The following is an 18038-nucleotide window of genomic DNA, read 5'->3' as shown; positions in this document are numbered from 1 at the left end:
AATCTTTGGCTAAGTGTCCTAGCTTTCCACAATTATAGCAAGTACATTCTGTTAGTTTTTTCTTTTTCCTATATGGTTTTTTATGTTTATAATTTTTTACATAATATCTTCCTCTTGGTTTCCTATATTTATATTTTGAATATTTTGATTTAAATTTCTTTTTCTTTCCTTCTTTTTTGTAATATTTATCTGTGCAGCCAAATTGGGGTGCTATTCTACTTTTGCAACATGCCAAATTTTTTACTATATTTTTTCCATTTTCATGTTTTCTTTATATTTTTCACATAATTCTATAAACCAGTTTTGTAGAAATTTTATCCTTACTCCTAATGTATCTGCTAGTCCTGCTTCGTTCCAATTTTTTATTATTTTTGAGCTGAAGGGTTCTGGTAATTTTGTAAAATATAATTTTCTTATCTCTTTACTTTCATCCGGACTATATGTTCCTTTATAATAATAGTCTCTAAATGCACAAGTATATTCATCTATATAACACATATTACATATTGCTAATTTTGTCATTAAATTCCTATTTGTAATTTTTTCTTTATTTTGTTCTTCTACTTCTGTTGTCATGCTACTAAATTCATTTCTTATTGCTATTTCATATTTATTTAATATATCTGTAACTGTTGTTGTAGTTGTACCGTCAAGTTTTTTATTACTCCTTAATGTGTCTAAGCTTTCACTTGATAAATTTTGTAACCATAATTTTACAGTTCCTATTAATATTCTTTCTATATATCCTGGTGTTTCCGCTATTGCTATTTTATTATCTATTAGTTGTTTTGAGATATATCCTATCCATAATTGTATTGTTTTATTTATATCTGCTACACAATCTAGATCTAAAAAATTATATTGTTCAGTTATCTGTCTTGGAGCCCATTTCTTATTTAACCTTTTATCCCATAATGTTTTGTTTCTATCATATGCATCATAACTCACTCTGTAATAGGTTGGGTTTAATTGTTTCGGATTTTTTACTCCTGATGTGCTTGGTTTATCCTCGTTCATGTCTCCTATATTTATTTCTGGTTTTATTTTTATCTTTTTTGTTTTTTCTTTAAGTTCTGTGTATGTTTCACTTGTTTCTGAATAGTTTTCTCCTAGTTCTGTGTCTTTATCACTTTGGTCATTTATTTCGTTTATACTTATTTTTGATGGACTCTCCTGTACTTCTTCTAACTGTAATTTGAACTTTTCTATCTCATTTGTTAGTTTTAGTTCTTGTTCTTCTTCTTTACGTTTTTCCTTTTCTTTTAGTTTATTTGCATACATCTGTTTTAGCATCTCTAATTCTTTTTCTAATTCTGTTATTTTAGTATTTTTTACTTCCTCTATCTGCTGTATTTTTTCTTTAGCTTGCTGTTGTATTTCTTTAATCTCTCGTTTTTTTATCTATTTCTTCGTTTTCTTTTGTTATTCTAACCATGGCGGTTAAATTATCCTCTAGTTTTACAGTTTCTTTTTCTAACATTAAGTTTAGGTTATTTCCTATTTTTTTTATATCTTCTTCCTAAGTTGGAAAATATTATTGTTATTTTTAATCCTTCTGGATTCTCATATGTTTTCTCTTCTAGTGCGAATTCTTCTTTATTCATCTTTTATCCTTTAGATAACAAACATATTTATATTCTGTTTTAGATATTATATCGATTAATTTAGACAGCCTAGCTTTGTTTATTTTTGTGATACTTAAGTATTCATATTCTATGTATAGTTTCTTTAGTTTCTTTCTAATTTTTTGCGATTTCTTAGTTATTTTAATTGTTTCACTGTTTTGCGGGTTTGTACTATTAATGTCAGTGTTATTTTTCATGATTTGCTTATAGTCCGGATGAAAGTAAAGAGATAAGAAAATTATATTTTACAAAATTACCAGAACCCTTCAGCTCAAAAATAATAAAAAATTGGAACGAAGCAGGACTAGCATATACATTAGGAGTAAGGATAAAATTTCTACAAAACTGGTTTATAGAATTATGTGAAAAATATAAAGAAAATATGAAAATAGAAAAAATACTAATAAAAAATTTGGCATGTTGCAAAAGTAGAATAGCACCCCAATTTGGCTGCACAGATAAATATTACAAAAAAGAAGGAAAGAAAAAGAAATTTAAATCAAAATATTCAAAATATAAATATAGGAAACCAAGAGGAAGATAAACTCTATGATAAACAAAGAGGTTAGAGGGAATATGTTTAGTAAACACATGATAAGGATAAATAGTAAATCTGAATGAACAACCACACGTATTTATTAGAAGAAAATATTGACTACAAAATACTTATTCTTTTCTGTGTTGATAACTTTCAAGTTTAAGCCAATATGGCATGTAGTGGCGTGAAACCCGATCTTATAATAATAGATAAATCCTATAAGGCCTGCTACGGCATGCAACCCGATCCATAATAATAAGGGATATAAAGCCTATATGGCCTGCTTCGGCGTGCAATCCGATCCATAATAAATATCACTCACAATCTGACTCTCAGGCCCCAACTCAGTCATGAATCTCTCTAGTCTCATGGGCTCGCAAATATCATACCACTCATCCTGAACAATGATAACATGATGTAACAATGAATGATGAACATAGATAGAGATATTATATGCAAATGAAGAATCATGACTGAGTATATGATTACAGTTAGAGAAGATAACTCAAAACAACAGAAATAGCCTCATTAGTCTCAACTGAATAAGCACATAGCCTAAACTTGATTTCTAATACAGTTCACGGCTCATATAATCAAACAAGTAGGGACTGAGGCAGCTGAACTAGATGATGTAATTACAAGTATTGTTCCGGTTCTTCATAGAGATGGATCTGTTTTATTTAATCCGGGTCCTACTATTTGTATGTGTTGTCCCATTTTGCTTTAGGATTGGATATTCCTCGTGATTCATGAGTACCTTTGTTTATATACCTACACCCATTGGGGGATCCTATTGTGGTAGACCGTGCCTATCTTTTTTGTTTGGTTACTATTAGGGGTCATAAGAGTAGGGTTGGCCTTCTGTTACTTAATATGGTATAATTTGGATTTGAGTTTGCAACAGGTTTGCCACGACTTGCGGTAGAGGTGCTCTGCAAGCATGGGGAGTTCCTTGTGTGTTGTGATTTTTTTTCTACGGGGTCGAGTTAGTGAAAGTTTTTCGGTTGATGGGATTTTTATCTTACTTGTGATTTTAAGTTGAGGATGGGATCCTCGTGTATTTATGTGGATCGATATGTTTGAACCGTGTTGTGTGCTGCGGTGGGGTTGTGTTAGGATGAGATAATTTTTGATTGATTTGTGAGTTTTGATTCTCCCTTGTGGAATAGATTCATAATATGGTACTAATGGGGAGTTATGCTTGTTGTATAGTTCTCTTATGTGTTTCTCTTTACATATTCAGTTATATTCGAGTTGTGCTTGCTGGGCACGGATTGCAACCCATGTGATTAGGTGACATTTGATGTTTTTCATCAGTCGAATAGCTTGTATTGGACGAGATAAGATCATTGGACCTAGAATTAGTGTGATTGGACCGGGATGAGGTATGTCTAGATAAGAATGTCGTTGATCAACTTAGAGCTTGGTGTTGGTTCTTGGTGGAGAAGGAAACTCCATGACTTGATGGTTGGGTGATTAGTTTGATTTTGACATGTTTCTTGCATCATTAATAATGTCGTGAAGGTTTGGAATAAGGTTCTAACTTATATGAGGTTATTTACCAATACCAGGTTTGGTAATGGGGAACTATTGTGTCACGACCTGAGTTCGCCCTTCGTGAACTGTCGTGATGGCACCTAGTCTCTACGACTAGGTAAGCCTAACAATTTGAGGAAAAGTAAAACGAAAGATAGAACTAGCCAAAAACTTCGGATAAAACATAAATAAAACATTTAAGGTGCCGCTTGGAATATACAAATATAAACTCTCAAACTGAATCAACTCCCAAAACTCGGAATCTCATGAATTTACAAGCTGTGGAATAACTACAAGGTGTTCTAACTCTAGAATGTTTAAACAAAAGTAAATATAGGAGAGCTAAAGCTAGAAGAAGAATAGAGAGGGACTCCTTGGTCTGCGGACGCAAAAGATATACCTCGAAGTCTATGAAGATTGCCTCGCCTCATAAGAAGGATGGCTGAGCCAACGAACCTGGATCTGCACATGAAAAACATGTGCAGGAAAGAGCATGAGTACACCGCCATGGTACTCAATAACTGGCAAGCCTAACCTCGGTCGAGTAGTGACGAGGAAGGTCAGGGCCCTACTAATTATAGATGAAAAACAAGGCAAATCAGTATAGAATACGACAATATAATTAAAGTGCTAACAGTCTATAACGAATAAGATCACACAAAGAATCTAACTTAGTACACAGAAATAGCAACAAGGGATCTCCCGGGATATCGTCCCGTAGTCCCAAACATAAAAGTCCAGAGGATCTCCTGGGATATCGTCCCGTAGTCCAAATCATAAATGTGCAAGGGAAACTCCCAGAATACCAATCCGTAGTCCCAAAGTAAATATCCAGTACGGGGAATCTACCGGTGCTGTCCCATAGTCCCAATCATAAATGTGCAGGGGGATCTACCGGAATACCGATCTGTAGAACCAAAGTAAACAAGCAGGTGAATCTCCCAGGATATTGTCTCGTAGCCCCAAAGTAAACACACAACCATCTCAGAAGAATATACAATTCTATTCAAGAATTAAACAAGAAATTTCTACTCTAACATGCTACATAGAGTACAAGTAGGCAATTAAGGCAGGTAAGACAATTAAGTCTTGTAAGCATGCTTTTCCTAATCTAAACAAGAGGCTTCAAGTACAAGTATTTGCTAAATTACAAGAAAACTTAGGTATTAGCTTAATGAAAACGGGATTTTCAACAATTCGCACGTGAACGCACTCGTCACCTCACGTACACGACACTCTTATAACAAAAATACCAAATCCTAAGGGGAGTTCCCCCACACAAGGTTAGGCAAGCCACTTACCTCGAACCAACTCAATCAACTCGAAATCACGTTCTTGCCACGAGTACCCAACTCCAAATGACCCAAATCTATTCAAAATAGTTGCATAATGTAAATATAACTTTAAGTAACTAATTCAACTAATTAATTCGAAGCTAACACGCGAAATTAAGAAAATTGCCCAAAAAGTCCCCGGGGCCCACGTCTTGGAATTGGATAAAATTTACAAATTCAGAACCCCCAATCACTCAGGAACACACTCGAATAAGAATCACCAAAATCCGATGTCAAAATCAGACTCAAAACCCGAATTTTCAATTGGGGAAACCTTCTCTCATTTTCAAAACTTTTACCCCCAATTTCCTTAATTAGAAGAGGAAACAATAATACATTATAGTTCTAGGATCAAAATCAAGATAGAAAACGTTACCGAATGCCTCTCCTTCAAAAACCCTCGAGAAATCGCCCTCAACCGAGCTCCAAATCATTTTCCAAGTTTTGAGTTCAAACCCTCGTTTCTTCCCTTTTTCTTACCAGTAAATCCGTTTCTGCGACCATGGGACCGCACCTGCGGTCCCGCTTCTGCGGCAAATGAACCGCACCTGCGACTTTTCATTAAAGCCCAAACTTTCGCACCTTCGACCTCTTATCCACTGATGCGATGCCGCTTCTGCGGTACCTAGGCTGCATCTGCGACCAATTTCAACATTGCCTCAGACCGCACCTGCGGTCCCCTAACCGCTTCTACGATACCGCACCTGCGGTCCCATACATGCAGGTGTGATTATGACAGGTTCAACCAACTTCAGATTTTCCTAAGTCCAAGTTCAACTTCCGTTAAGCATCCAAAACCCACCCGAAGCCTCCAGGACCTCAACCAAACATGCCAACAAGTCCCGTAACACAATTCAAACTTGTAGCACTCCTTGGAACACTCAAAACAACGCCGAAACACCAAATCACTATTGATACCCAATTTTCCCTATATTGTTTATATGCATAAATACCTTAAAAATAGCATATACATGCATATACAAGCATGCACAAGGTTTTTTATAATTTTTTCCATAATGTTAAGGATTCAAATTGATTTATTTCCTTCCCTTTTATTCATAAATCTGTAGACATGTGATTTTTGACCGTCCCCAAGATTTTTAATATTTTAGCACGTAAATATTTAATTTAGGCCTAATATAGCTATTTCAACTATTTTTGACTTCTTTACTTTATTTTCGTCATAAAAATGGAAAATTACAAAAAATACTTTAGTATGTATCTTTCATAATTCTTAAAAAAAAAATACAAAAATAGTACCTTATTTTTATCTTTATATAATTTTGAAAATACAAAAAATATATAATAGTTTCATGTTAGCTTTTGCATTGTGTAGTATTTTTATCTTATTTTAAAATGAGTCAATTAAGGTGTTGGATCACAATTTTAAGAGTTTTAAAACCCAGTTCTTGGCCCAATTCGGATTAGTGCATTAAGCCTAGGGACCATTCTAGACTCTTATTTGGAATAAAAACAAACAAAAAGATCCTAAGTAGCTAATATACAAAAGACCTAGGGACTAATTGACAAAATACACAAAATATACCAAAACCTAGACTCTACATAAAGAAAAGACCATCAACCGTTTTTTCTACATGGAGGGACCTTTCATCTCCTCCAAGCAGTCAAGAGCTTAGCCGCACACCCATGGCTGCGTCTTCTTCTTCTTGAACAAGAGAGCATGGAACCAAACACAAAACCCCAACACCTGAAATACACTAAAGAGAGCTAGAAGCCGCAGTTGCTGACTTCGACCCTTCTGCCATCTCCTTCGCTCGAGCTGTTGCTTCGCCGGAATTGATCACCGGCGAGTGACAACACCAACCAGCGACCTCTACTCAGAAATACACGAAAACGCTACTCATCTCCTTCCAAAAAATAACGCCAAAAGCTCCAAAAGCTCTACTGGAAAACGCAGCAACACAACCAGGAAAAACAATCTCAGAAACCAACCCAATCCAGCACCAAAACTGGAACTGAAACTCAGCTGAAGACGTTCCAAAATCGCCCCAAAATTCTGTCTGTTTTCGAGTCTTCCGGCATCGATTCGAGGTGATACTGGTTTCGAAGTCTGAGTCGTCGTTCGAGTACAGTTCGTGATTTTTGTTTAACATTTGTTGTTGTTTGCTATATTGCCGAGTTCCCATCACCGGGTTTCTTGTCCCTCGATTAACTGTAAGTTGTTTTGGAAAGCGTTACTGTCGAGCAAGCTGTTTAAAGGTCCGATTTCTCCATATTCTGTTTTTGACTTAGCGATTTCCATATCTCAGTGTTTTATCTTGTTGTTCTTTTAACACCTGCGTATTATTGGCTGATGGTTCTTATTGTTATTCCTCTTATTCAGTGTCACTCTATTTGCATTTTGCTATTCGTACATAGCCTTTTTCATGATAACGTTATTTCATTCTTTAGTATTAATGGGTCATATGCTTTCACTTTAAAACAATGATAATTGGACTTGGGATTAATTCTTGGTGAAATTGTTTCGATAAGGAAATTTGTTGTCTTTCGTTTGGGATGATAACAGAATGAACTCTACTAAGCTTAGTTGGGTCTAGCTATAGCTAGTCTACTTTAAATGAGTTTAATAACCTTTAGTATCGAATCCTACACCTTCCCAATACACCTCCCTAATCTGTTGGCTCCACACTGAATCTTGAATGTAGAAAATATTGATGAACGCGTAGTTGCTTTGGGCGCGTAATTTGAATTACTTTCCTAAATTCGGGTGCGCATTTATGTGACCCAAATCCAAATCACAACGATGTTAAAATATGTCAAAGATCACGGGTGCATTTATGTGACGTGGTTCGAGACGTGTTTTGATAACGTTGCAATTTTCTTTAAAAAATAAATAAAAGCGGTTATAAAGTTAAAATTGCACCATAGGCTAAAATACCAGATAATAAGCCAATTGTAATAGTTGAGCGACCGTGCTAGAACCACGGAATCTGGGAATGCCTAACACCTTCTACCGGGTTAACAAAATTCCTTATCCGGATTTCTGGTTCGCGGATTGTAATACAGAGTCAATCTTTTCCTCGATTCGGGATTTGAACCGGTGACTTGAGACACCATAAATTATTTCAAGTGGCGACTCTGAGTTTAATAAATAAATAATCCCATTTTTTTCCGGCAATCCATTAGGCAAGTGCCTAGGACTAGTTTTTTTTTTATTAATAAAAAAAAAGAAATACAAATGTCTTGATGTCCTACAAAATGTAAAGCATAAACTTTGTAAAATACATATACCCTATTATCAAATTGAGTAGATCACTCAAAATTGATATCACAAGTATTACTAATCATTGTATAATAAAATTAGCCATGAGAAGCATGTGTAGCCCATGAATTAAACCTATTACTAATAAAAATTGCCAAATTAAAAGCTAGTCCACTGATTAGTATTTCCGCACTGTCTTTCAGTCCAAACGAAGCCCAGTTCATTTTTTTAAAACGTGTGTTGTATCCGTAGCCACTTTGCTCAACAATTTATTCCCAGGTTGTTTGAAACCTTTGTTTTTTTCTCCATGCCATCGCAGCATTGTCAGTAAAAGACGCTAATCCAGTGTCGAAACTCCAGGCCTTCATTAGTGCTTACAAACTGAAGATTACCATGCGTTGCCCCATTCCCCAAAGCTCCTCTAATTCTCTCTGTCACAGCATTGAGTCCAAACTCTTCAGCATGTGCTCGGGCGTGTTTTGGTCTGGAACTCTGCATATTCCCAAAGAAACAGGCGTGCATAAGGGCCAACGAAACAGGCGTTCATTACACAACAAATAAGCTGCGATGGTATTTGTTGTAACCCTTGCATTTCCTCGATGTCACGTGATCTCCACCATGGTGGTTGTAAGTCTAATGCATTTAACCTTTGAAGCATGCTTTCATTAAACAAACTATAGATGGCCAACCAGCTAGAATCATTCTTTAATTTGAAAATGCTAGAAGCATGCGTGCATTCCATTTCTTGGGTGAAGCATGTGTGCATTTAAAAATCAAAAAACTGCATTGGTCTTTGTTTCTAGCTTTTCTCGAAGTCATGCGTGCTCCACATGCTTGTTGTGTTTCCAATGCCTTTAGCTTCTTGTTAAAACCTTTTCTAGAAATCATCATGTCTTCACCCACATTATTCCAGCTATGTTCCTTTAATAATGAATTTCCTTTGTATGTCAAGTAATTAATCTCAGCAAAACTCCAAGCCAATAAACGCTACTTTTGTTTACTGGCCAGGTTTTCCTCAAAATTAAACAGGCGTGGATACCATCCAACGAAACAGGTGTGCAGTACACAAAACTTAAGCTGCGATTGTATTTTTCGAAATAGGCATGCATTACACAAAAAGAAACACTGTTTGGTTTTTGTTTAATGGCCAGATTAGCCTCGAAAGTAGACACTTATGCAACATGCCGGTTGTATAAATGAAGTCACGCGAGCACCCCATGCTGGATGTGTTTCCAATGCCTTTAGCCATTCCTGTTGTGCTCGATTATTGTAGTGCTTTTGTTCTTTATCAGATGTTGTGTCAAAATGTTGCCGAAGTGAATGCCATAAGCATTGTGATACTTGAGGGTGTATCACAAATTGTGCATTAGACCCAACTTCACTTCCCCATGTAAAAGAGCTGGGCATTCTGTTCCTTTGTTCCCTGCTTGTGCATATCATGATATCTCTTTCAAGGGATTGAGTACTATGTACTAATACCACCCATTGAAATTGACAATCATGATAAGTCTTTTCCACATTACCATTTCCTGCACAGAAACACCAAATGTTAGTATAATATAAGATCATCAAGATCTCTTCCTATAGGATTCGACCCTGCTGATCAGTTAAGTCCAGTCCGTTTCTCCTCCTCATTTTGCCTTTGTTCCACTCCATAATTATCTCCTTTTTGGCTTTGTTCCTTACCCTTTTCCTCATAATTCCTTGCAACCTTCACTCTTATGTAAGAACATTTCATCTTATCTTCGTTAATGATCCTCCTTCCTTTTAAGTCCATATCCCAGAAACCATGGCATTCAGTATTTCCTTCATCTAGGGCATAATTGGCAAGGTGGTCTGCAAATGTATTCCCTTCTCTGAATATGTGTGTGACCTTGATGATACTTTGTTCCTTCAATTATAAAATCTCCTCTACATGTTCAGTAATATACCAAGGAGGCTTCCATGATTCCTCTATAATGTTCTTTAATAGCATAGAATCTGTCTGCAGCCATATCTGGAAATAATTAAGATTTTTGCACATTTTCAATGCCTCCACAATAGCTACCACTTCTGATCCATTGTTGGTTCCTTCAGAAATCTCCCTTCCTTCTGCATATATCAAATCACCTACCTCATCCCTTATGTAGAAACCAATTGAACTCCTTTATGGGTTCCCTCTACATGCTTCATCCGAATTCACTTTGATCCATCCACTTGAAGGAAATTCCCATAAAACTTTATCATATTTCAGTCGAGGTGTGTATTGCTCCATCATTGTCAGTAAGTCCAGCCACTTCTGAGGCACACGTAGTCCAGGCTTTTTCAGTTAGACAAGTGCTTGCACAGTAGACGACACCTGGTAAATAACTCTGCTCACTGACACCACTTCTCCATATTTCATACTGTTTCTTCTCTTCCAAAGTTCCCATATAATGCATGCAGGTAAAGCTTGTAATACTGGCTTCAATCTAGGTACAACTGGTGCGGTCCAACACTTTGTAATTGCTTGATGTAATGACAACCCATCTAATTCAATTCCTGCTCTCCTCAGGAAGTAAGTCCATACACTTCTAGCTGCATTGGATGTGAAGAACAAATGTAGTAATGACTCCTCCTTAGCATCAGCACAACACCAACATTTAGATGGCATAGAGTATCCTAGTTTACGCAAGAAATCATCAAGTGGCAGTTTGGCTTTCCACACCTTCCACAGGAAGAAGAATATCTTGAAACGTAAACCTTTTACCCATATCATCTTGTAAGCTAATCTTGGGTTGGCTCTTCTTCGCACGTAATCCCATGCAGACTTTACTGTAAAATGTCCCCTTGTTTCAAGCATCCAGAAAGGAGTATCTAACTGTGAACTTTCAGTTGGTGGTCTAATATTCTGCACAATGTGGTGTGCCAAATCTTCAGGTAGGCTCTCAAACATTTTATCCACATTCCACATACCATTTTCAACCATATCATTGACATTATGAATATCCTCATCGATACCAAACTCTGCAGGTACTTGAAAATATAAGGCTCCCATCTTAGTCCAATTGTCGAACTAGAATAGAGCTGATCCTATTCTCAGTTTCCAGTAGATTTGATGCTCAATCAAGTCCCTACATTCTAGCATTTTTCTCCACGTTTGGGATCCACCCTTCCAAGGTACAATTACTGCATTCAGTTTCTTGCAGTACTTTTGACTAATAAATGCACTCCACAAACTGGGCTTTGTCTTGAAATTCCACCACAATTTGCAGAACAGTGCCTTGGATACATCATGTAGGGACCTGAAACCTATGCCGCCCTCCTCATAAGGCATACAAAGGTTAGTTCAAGATGCCCAATGTCTAGTGCTGCCTCCCACATTGCTGCTCCAGAAAAACTTGGCAAAAAAGCTATGTAATTTGTTGATCACATAACTTGGTGGATTAACTGCTGATAACACATGAATTAGGATACTTTGCAGGACATTTGCGATCAAAATCGCTCTGCCTCCTACAGATAGGAGTTTGCCTTTCCATGACTGCAGTTTGTCCATAACCTTGGTGATTAATCCCTGGTAATAGTCTCCCCTTCTTCTTGCATAAAAAATAGGACATTCGAGATAGGTCATAGGGAAACCTTGTCTTCTTATGCCTGTAATCCTTTCCACCTTGTTAATCACCTCATTATCCGTTAAATGATGCAGGTATATGGTTGATTTGGCTTTGTTCACCAGTTGACCAGATGATGATTTATAAGCTTGCAAAACTTCCATGACAAGTCTCAATGAAGTTTCATCAGATGAGCAAAAAATGATCGTATCATCAGCGTATGATAGATGATTTATTTTTGGGCTCCATTTTGGCATTCCAAATCCACAGAAATACAGGTTAGTGTGTAGTGAATTCAATCCCCGAGAAAGTGTATCTGCTGCTAGAATGAATAGAGTTGGTGACAAATGGTCACCCTGTTTAACTCCCCTTGATGATTTGAAGAATCCATTAGGCTGACCATTTATAAGAATAGAGTACCAATTGTTCCCAGTCAAATCAAATATCAAGCCAATAAAAGCTTCAGGAAATCCCATTTTCCTTAGTATTTTGGTCAGGAATAGCCATGAAAGCCTATCGTAAGCTTTTGTGTCATATCAAGCTTAATCACAACGTTTGGACCTGCTTTTGTTCTCAACTTGATATCCTTAATGATTTCTTGAGTTAGCAGCACGTTCTCAACTATGCTTCTGTCCTTCACAAAACCTGTCTGTTCCTCTGAGATTATGTTTGGTAATAATTCAACCAACCTCTCATGAATAATCCTAGAGAAAATCTTGTTAGCAAAGTTACTAAGACTGATTGGTCTCATGTCCGCAAAGGTCATAACTTCTTTTTTCTATGGTAATAAAACCAGGTTTTTGTGTGTCACACTCTTTGGCAACTGATGACCGCAAAAGAAAGCCTTGACCATGCGGACTACATCTTCTTTAATAATTTCCCAGCATGTTTGGTAAAAGGCTCCAGTGAATCCATCCGGTCCACCAGCTGAGTCACCATTCAACCCGATAATTGCTCTCTTCACTTCTTCATTGGAAGGCAAAGCCATCAGTCTTTCATGTTGATCACTATCTACCATTGAAGGTACATGATTTAGAATATCAAAATCATTTAGAACTGCACTCTCTGTAAATTGATCCTTGTAGAACTTTACTGCTTCTTCTGCTATTAAGTGATCTTCTTCAATCCAGTTACCAAGGCTATTCTGGATCCTTGATAATTTCAGTCTCTTCCTTCTCCCATTAACTTGAGCATGGAAGAATTTAGTGTTTCTATCGCCATCTTTGAACCATAACATGCCTGATTTTTGTCTCCAGAATTCTTCTTCTAATGCAAGATATTTAATCATTTCAGCTTGGACCTGTTGTAATCTTTGTCTATTCATCTGTGTAGGATTGACTTCAAATTGTCTTTCATGAACCAAGACCACCTCCTCAAGGTTTGCAATCTTCTGGAATATATCCCCATATGTAGCTCTGCTCCAGGTAGAGAGTGCTTGTTTAAGCTTCTTTAACTTGTAGTTAAAAATGCAGAAAGGGTTAGCACTAAAATCAACATTCCAATTCTCCTTTACTACATCTTTGAAGGTTTCATGCTTTGTCCAGAAGTTAAGAAATCTGAATGACTTCTTAATTGGAGGAGTTTCTATATCACATTTCAGCAGCATTGGGCAATGATCAGACCCGATTTTGGATAGGTGAGTTATCTCCAATCCCGGAAAGGTCTGTTGCAATTCATTATTGCCAAAACATCTGTCCAATCTTTTAAAAATGCAGTCCTCCTCTGATCTTCCATTCCACCATGTAAATATGCTTCCTTTAAAACCCAAGTCTGTCAAGTTGTAGGTATTGATGCAGTGTCTGAAGTCATCTACTTCAATGAGGAAAACTGGCAATCCCCCATATTTCTCTTCCTCATCCCATATCACATTAAAGTCACCTCCAACTAGCCAAGGTACTGTCATATCTGATGCCATTGCATACAACATATCCCATAGTTCTATTCTTTCAGTGCGATCACATTTGGCATAGACTAGTGTAAGGATGAGCTCAACATGTGTTTCAGAGTGCATTAATCTCAAAGTCAGTTGTTGAGTCATGTTATATAAAATAGTAACCTAAAAAATTTCATCAATAAAAGCCCAAATCTTGTTTGACACATTCACCACAGCCTGTGCCAAACCAATTCTTGCTATATACCTCTCCATTTTGTGAGACTGTTGCATAGGCTCAAGGATTTCTATGAACTCAAAATGATGTTTTCTGTGCATTATAATCAGCCTTTCAAATGCTTGCATTGTGTTTACTGACCTGACATTCCATATAATGGCATCCATTAAATGTTTTGGAATTTGGACAATATTCTCCTTGTTTGTACTCCACTAACTAGGACAGTAGAAGTCTCTTTTGACTGTTTCTTTTTTCCCTTTGCTGCAGATTTTACTAGTTCAATAAGCCTTGGCGACAGATCTCCCTGCTTGGCAACATTAAGGAAATTTTATGCAGTGGATTCCTCATCCATGTCTCCACCTTTAAGTTCTGCGTGGTTAACTTGATCATGTGCTTCTACTTCTTCTTTTGATGTAACAATATCCTCTGCCTGGTTGATAAGTTCAGCATCTTTTGCAGCATGTTCATTGGTCAACAACATTGTATTGTTCAATGGAACGTTACTTCCTGCTACATCCTGCATGGTGCTCAATGGAACAGTACTTCTTGCATAAACCTGCACTGTCATAGCTCGGTTCTTGTCTGCATTCTTGTCTTGTTTCTTGTCTACATTTTCAGCTTCTTTCAAGACATTACTAACAGCATTATGTGAAGTCCCTCCTGGATCTATAATATTAATGTTCCCCTCTTTTGTCTTTTCTGTTGCTACATTTGTGCATTCACTAATGCTTTGAATATTGATTGCATTGGCATTACAATTAAAACTTTGATCCTCATCTTCCACTTCATTTCCTCCAAATTCTTCATCACCATGCATTGTATCTGGAATCTGACCATTTGCTAGGTCTTCCTCTGTTTGGTTGAGCCATAATCTCCCTCCTGCCCATTTTTCTTTTTCATTGGACATGAATTTCTCAAAATTTGTATCTTCAACAAATTCATTTTCTTTGTTGTTTGCTAATTGTTGTTCAACTTTGGTGTCCTGTGAAGGAATATCTTGACATGAAGTATTGACTTGAACTACATTATTTTTGAATGCTTTTTGGACCCAATGGGCAGTTGACTCATTATGAAAATGCTGCTCATTCCCCAACTCTTTTTGTACACAATGAGCTGTTGCTTCCCTATTTGCTGCATGATTTTTTATTGCTATAGGATTGAAAGTAGGTGTTGTAGGGTTCAGTTTCTTGGGTTGTGTCTTGGATGATTGTCTCCTAGATGAGCTAGGAGAAGTTACCTTTTGTACTATTTGTCTAGTTGAAAAGTCCAATTCCTGCTCCTCTGACTCATTCTCTACACCTGCTATGGAATTATTTTGCTGAATGTTGTTGCTTGTGGTTTTTTTGAATTGGAGTTTCCTCCACAGCTGCCAATTGGTAACCTTCATTGATCTCACCATTTTCAATTTCTAGCACTGCAAATTGGTTGGTTGTTTGTATTGGAAAAAACTCCCTTATACATATACCCTCCCGGGGGTGTGGTAAAAAAAGAGGTGTGACAAAATCCCCAATAATTATCCCTAAAATTATTATTGTGGTAGGTTAGTCATTTAATTTCTATATTTTATGCCAAAATATGGTTAAAATATTTTTATGCATTTTTTATAATTGCATTTCGTATTTTTAAAGCTAAATTGCATATAATTGCAATATTAGCCCCATTAATGTATAATTATATTTATATGTGTGAAGTTGATCTACTATATTTTTAAAATGTTAAATATTTATTTTAAACCATTTTGTACCTAAAATTATTTTTTTAGAAATTGTTTATCATTTGTTATAAATTATATAGGGAAAATTAGCTATTTAACATATAGCCAGATTTACAATTCAATTGTAGCCCAATTTAAACCAAACCCCAGCCCAATTTCATATTAAAAACACCCGACCCAAACCCTTAACCCGCCTACCCGACTCAAGACCCGTCAAATCCTGACCGTTGATCTAAAAGATTAATGGCCCTCATCCGTTCTTACCATTTTTAATTCCAACGACCCCCTAACCATATCTCATTTTCCAAATCCGCCGCCTTTGTATTCTCTCATCTCCTCTCCTCTCTCAACCCCTCAACCTAGCCCTAGCTCCTTCAACCGCCGACTCCCTTCTTCGGTATTCCCCGGTAATCTCCCTTCAACTCTTAAGCCTCCAATGGATTCTCTATAGCCATGATCGCCTTCTCTGAGGCCTTCAAGGGCTCTGGGCCATACCGAATTGCATCTAGGGTTTGCCATCTGGTCTGTTCTTGGCAACTTCAGTATGATTTCAAGCGAAATCATGTTGTACTTGTTACGGTCCTTGAGATTTTAGACAGGTTCTTTTATCTCTACTTGGGTTTCTCCTGAAACCCTAATTTTTGCTTACATCTCCTAGATCTGTACGATTTTTAAATGATTTGAGTCTATTTCTTTGATGTTTTACATTATCCTTGTAACTCTTTACAAGAATAATCGATTTGAAAGTGCTTTCACCTTCTTCTAAAATTAGAGTTTTCGGAACTTCTTCTAAAACATTGTTTAAACCGATTCTTTATGTTTAAACTTCTATCTCTTGCATATTTCGACAGATTCAATGATTTTACTACCTCTTCAACTCGCCTATATTGAAAACCCTAATTTCTTAGTTCTAATCTTAGGTTTCAGAGTTTTCTTTTGATAACATGTTCAGTTAATCTATATATTTCTATGATTATGTGATTTTACCCTATGATTGCTTGTTAAGGTTCCTAATTATGGTTATCCCTGCCTATTGTGTGATTTTACCCTATTTTGTTCACCAATGTTTCTGATTCTTCATTTCTCCTACGTGTATCATGCTTATTCTACTAATTCAGACTATGCTCTACATGAACCCCTAATTTATATATGATTTGTCCTTCTCGGCCTCTTAGAGTTCTGGTTTTTGCTTACTATGCGCTTGTCCTTATAAAGTTGTGCTAAATCAGTGCTATTTTCTACTTTTGAATCCTTGAGTCTTTGTGATTGAACTTTCACTGATTGCGCATGATATCTCTACTGATTTTTAACCTTGTAAAATATTTTCTAATTGAAATATGCTGAACCTAGCCTCTATTAAATGTTGTGTACTTGTACTATGCATAAAATATTTCCTTATTTGTTATGCTCAACCTTATACGATTTCTTTCCTTATTTGCCACATGTTTATTACCGTTTGAAGTCGACTCCTCAATTAAAGGGAGTACTTACCTTGATTTCATGACTGATTGATTCTGAGTCCCCATAATTACTGATGAACTTTGATTTTTATCTTATTTGCTACCTGCTTTCAAACTATATATACACACTCTCTTATTAGCACAAAGACACGAACACTTTGGTTCAAAAGCCCTCTCTCTCACACTTAAACTTTCTGCTCTCTCTCTTTCTCTTTTGTGCTACTTGCTACTATTCTGAGTTAGCCGGCTGCATGCCAAGGCTAACTATTGTGTTCTCCTACTCCTTCACTTTTAGTTAATGTCTTCTCTACTGGTATGTTCTAGTTTCAATTCAAGTTCCAACAACAATATGGTTCTTTTATTGCTTCAATTCATCCTACTTCTAGTTTGCTTTTATCTATGGTTATGCTGTGAAACCTGCAGTTAATATGCTTACATGATTAACATGTTATGAACTCCCCTTACATAGAATCAGTATGAGCATGTTACCCCCTCTAAGTAGTCTGCACTCCTAACTTGTATGGTTCTGGGATTGAATCATGTGGATCCTATACTGAACCCCCTTAAGAATTGTTGGTTCTGTGACTATGTCTTATCAGTTGTGTCTGAGTATGCTTGTACCAATTCCTAAGACCTTTGCTTGTTATGTGTTTACAATCATGTGTTGTATGTATCCCCAAATCCCTTGACCACTGTTTGTGACTACTGAACTTGCTTTGATTCTGTGACCCCTGGCTGTATATGACCCTGTCTTAAGGGTGTTGTGTTTGGATTGTTGTTTACTTCTTCACTATCTTTTCAAACTGTCTCTATTGTTTTATTAAATTATTTCAAACAGACTTCCTTTTAATATAGTTTTCCAACTAAAACCTTTCAACTTGTGTCAAGCACTTTCACTTTACTCCTAAGTCAATAAGTTCTGCCCTCTCTA

General features: G+C 36.6%; 2 protein-coding genes across 2 annotated transcripts; both read right to left on the bottom strand.

Annotated features, from left to right (window-relative positions):
• Positions 1-10564: 10564 nt before the first annotated feature.
• On the bottom strand, positions 10565-11272 carry LOC142164293 (uncharacterized). Its single transcript, XM_075222121.1, has one exon. The coding sequence runs from the start codon at positions 11270-11272 to the stop codon at positions 10565-10567; it is 708 nt and encodes a 235-aa protein (XP_075078222.1).
• Positions 11273-12603: 1331 nt separating this feature from the next.
• Positions 12604-13863, bottom strand: LOC142164292 (uncharacterized). The gene has a single exon (XM_075222116.1). The coding sequence runs from the start codon at positions 13861-13863 to the stop codon at positions 12604-12606; it is 1260 nt and encodes a 419-aa protein (XP_075078217.1).
• Between the last annotated feature and the right edge of the window lie 4175 nt (positions 13864-18038).

The sequence above is a fragment of the Nicotiana tabacum genome, chromosome 1 (assembly GCF_000715075.1).
Source record: "Nicotiana tabacum cultivar K326 chromosome 1, ASM71507v2, whole genome shotgun sequence".
Taxonomy (NCBI): domain Eukaryota; kingdom Viridiplantae; phylum Streptophyta; class Magnoliopsida; order Solanales; family Solanaceae; genus Nicotiana; species Nicotiana tabacum.
Note: the sequence above shows the minus strand (reverse complement) of the source record. Positions and strands in the feature narration are given on the sequence as shown.

What these genes read in the sequence shown, in the direction of transcription:
- LOC142164293 (XM_075222121.1), bottom strand. Translation starts at nt 11,272, where the DNA reads ATGGGAGCCTTATATTTTCAAGTACCTGCAGAGTTTGGTATCGATGAG.
- LOC142164292 (XM_075222116.1), bottom strand. Translation starts at nt 13,863, where the DNA reads ATGACTCAACAACTGACTTTGAGATTAATGCACTCTGAAACACATGTT.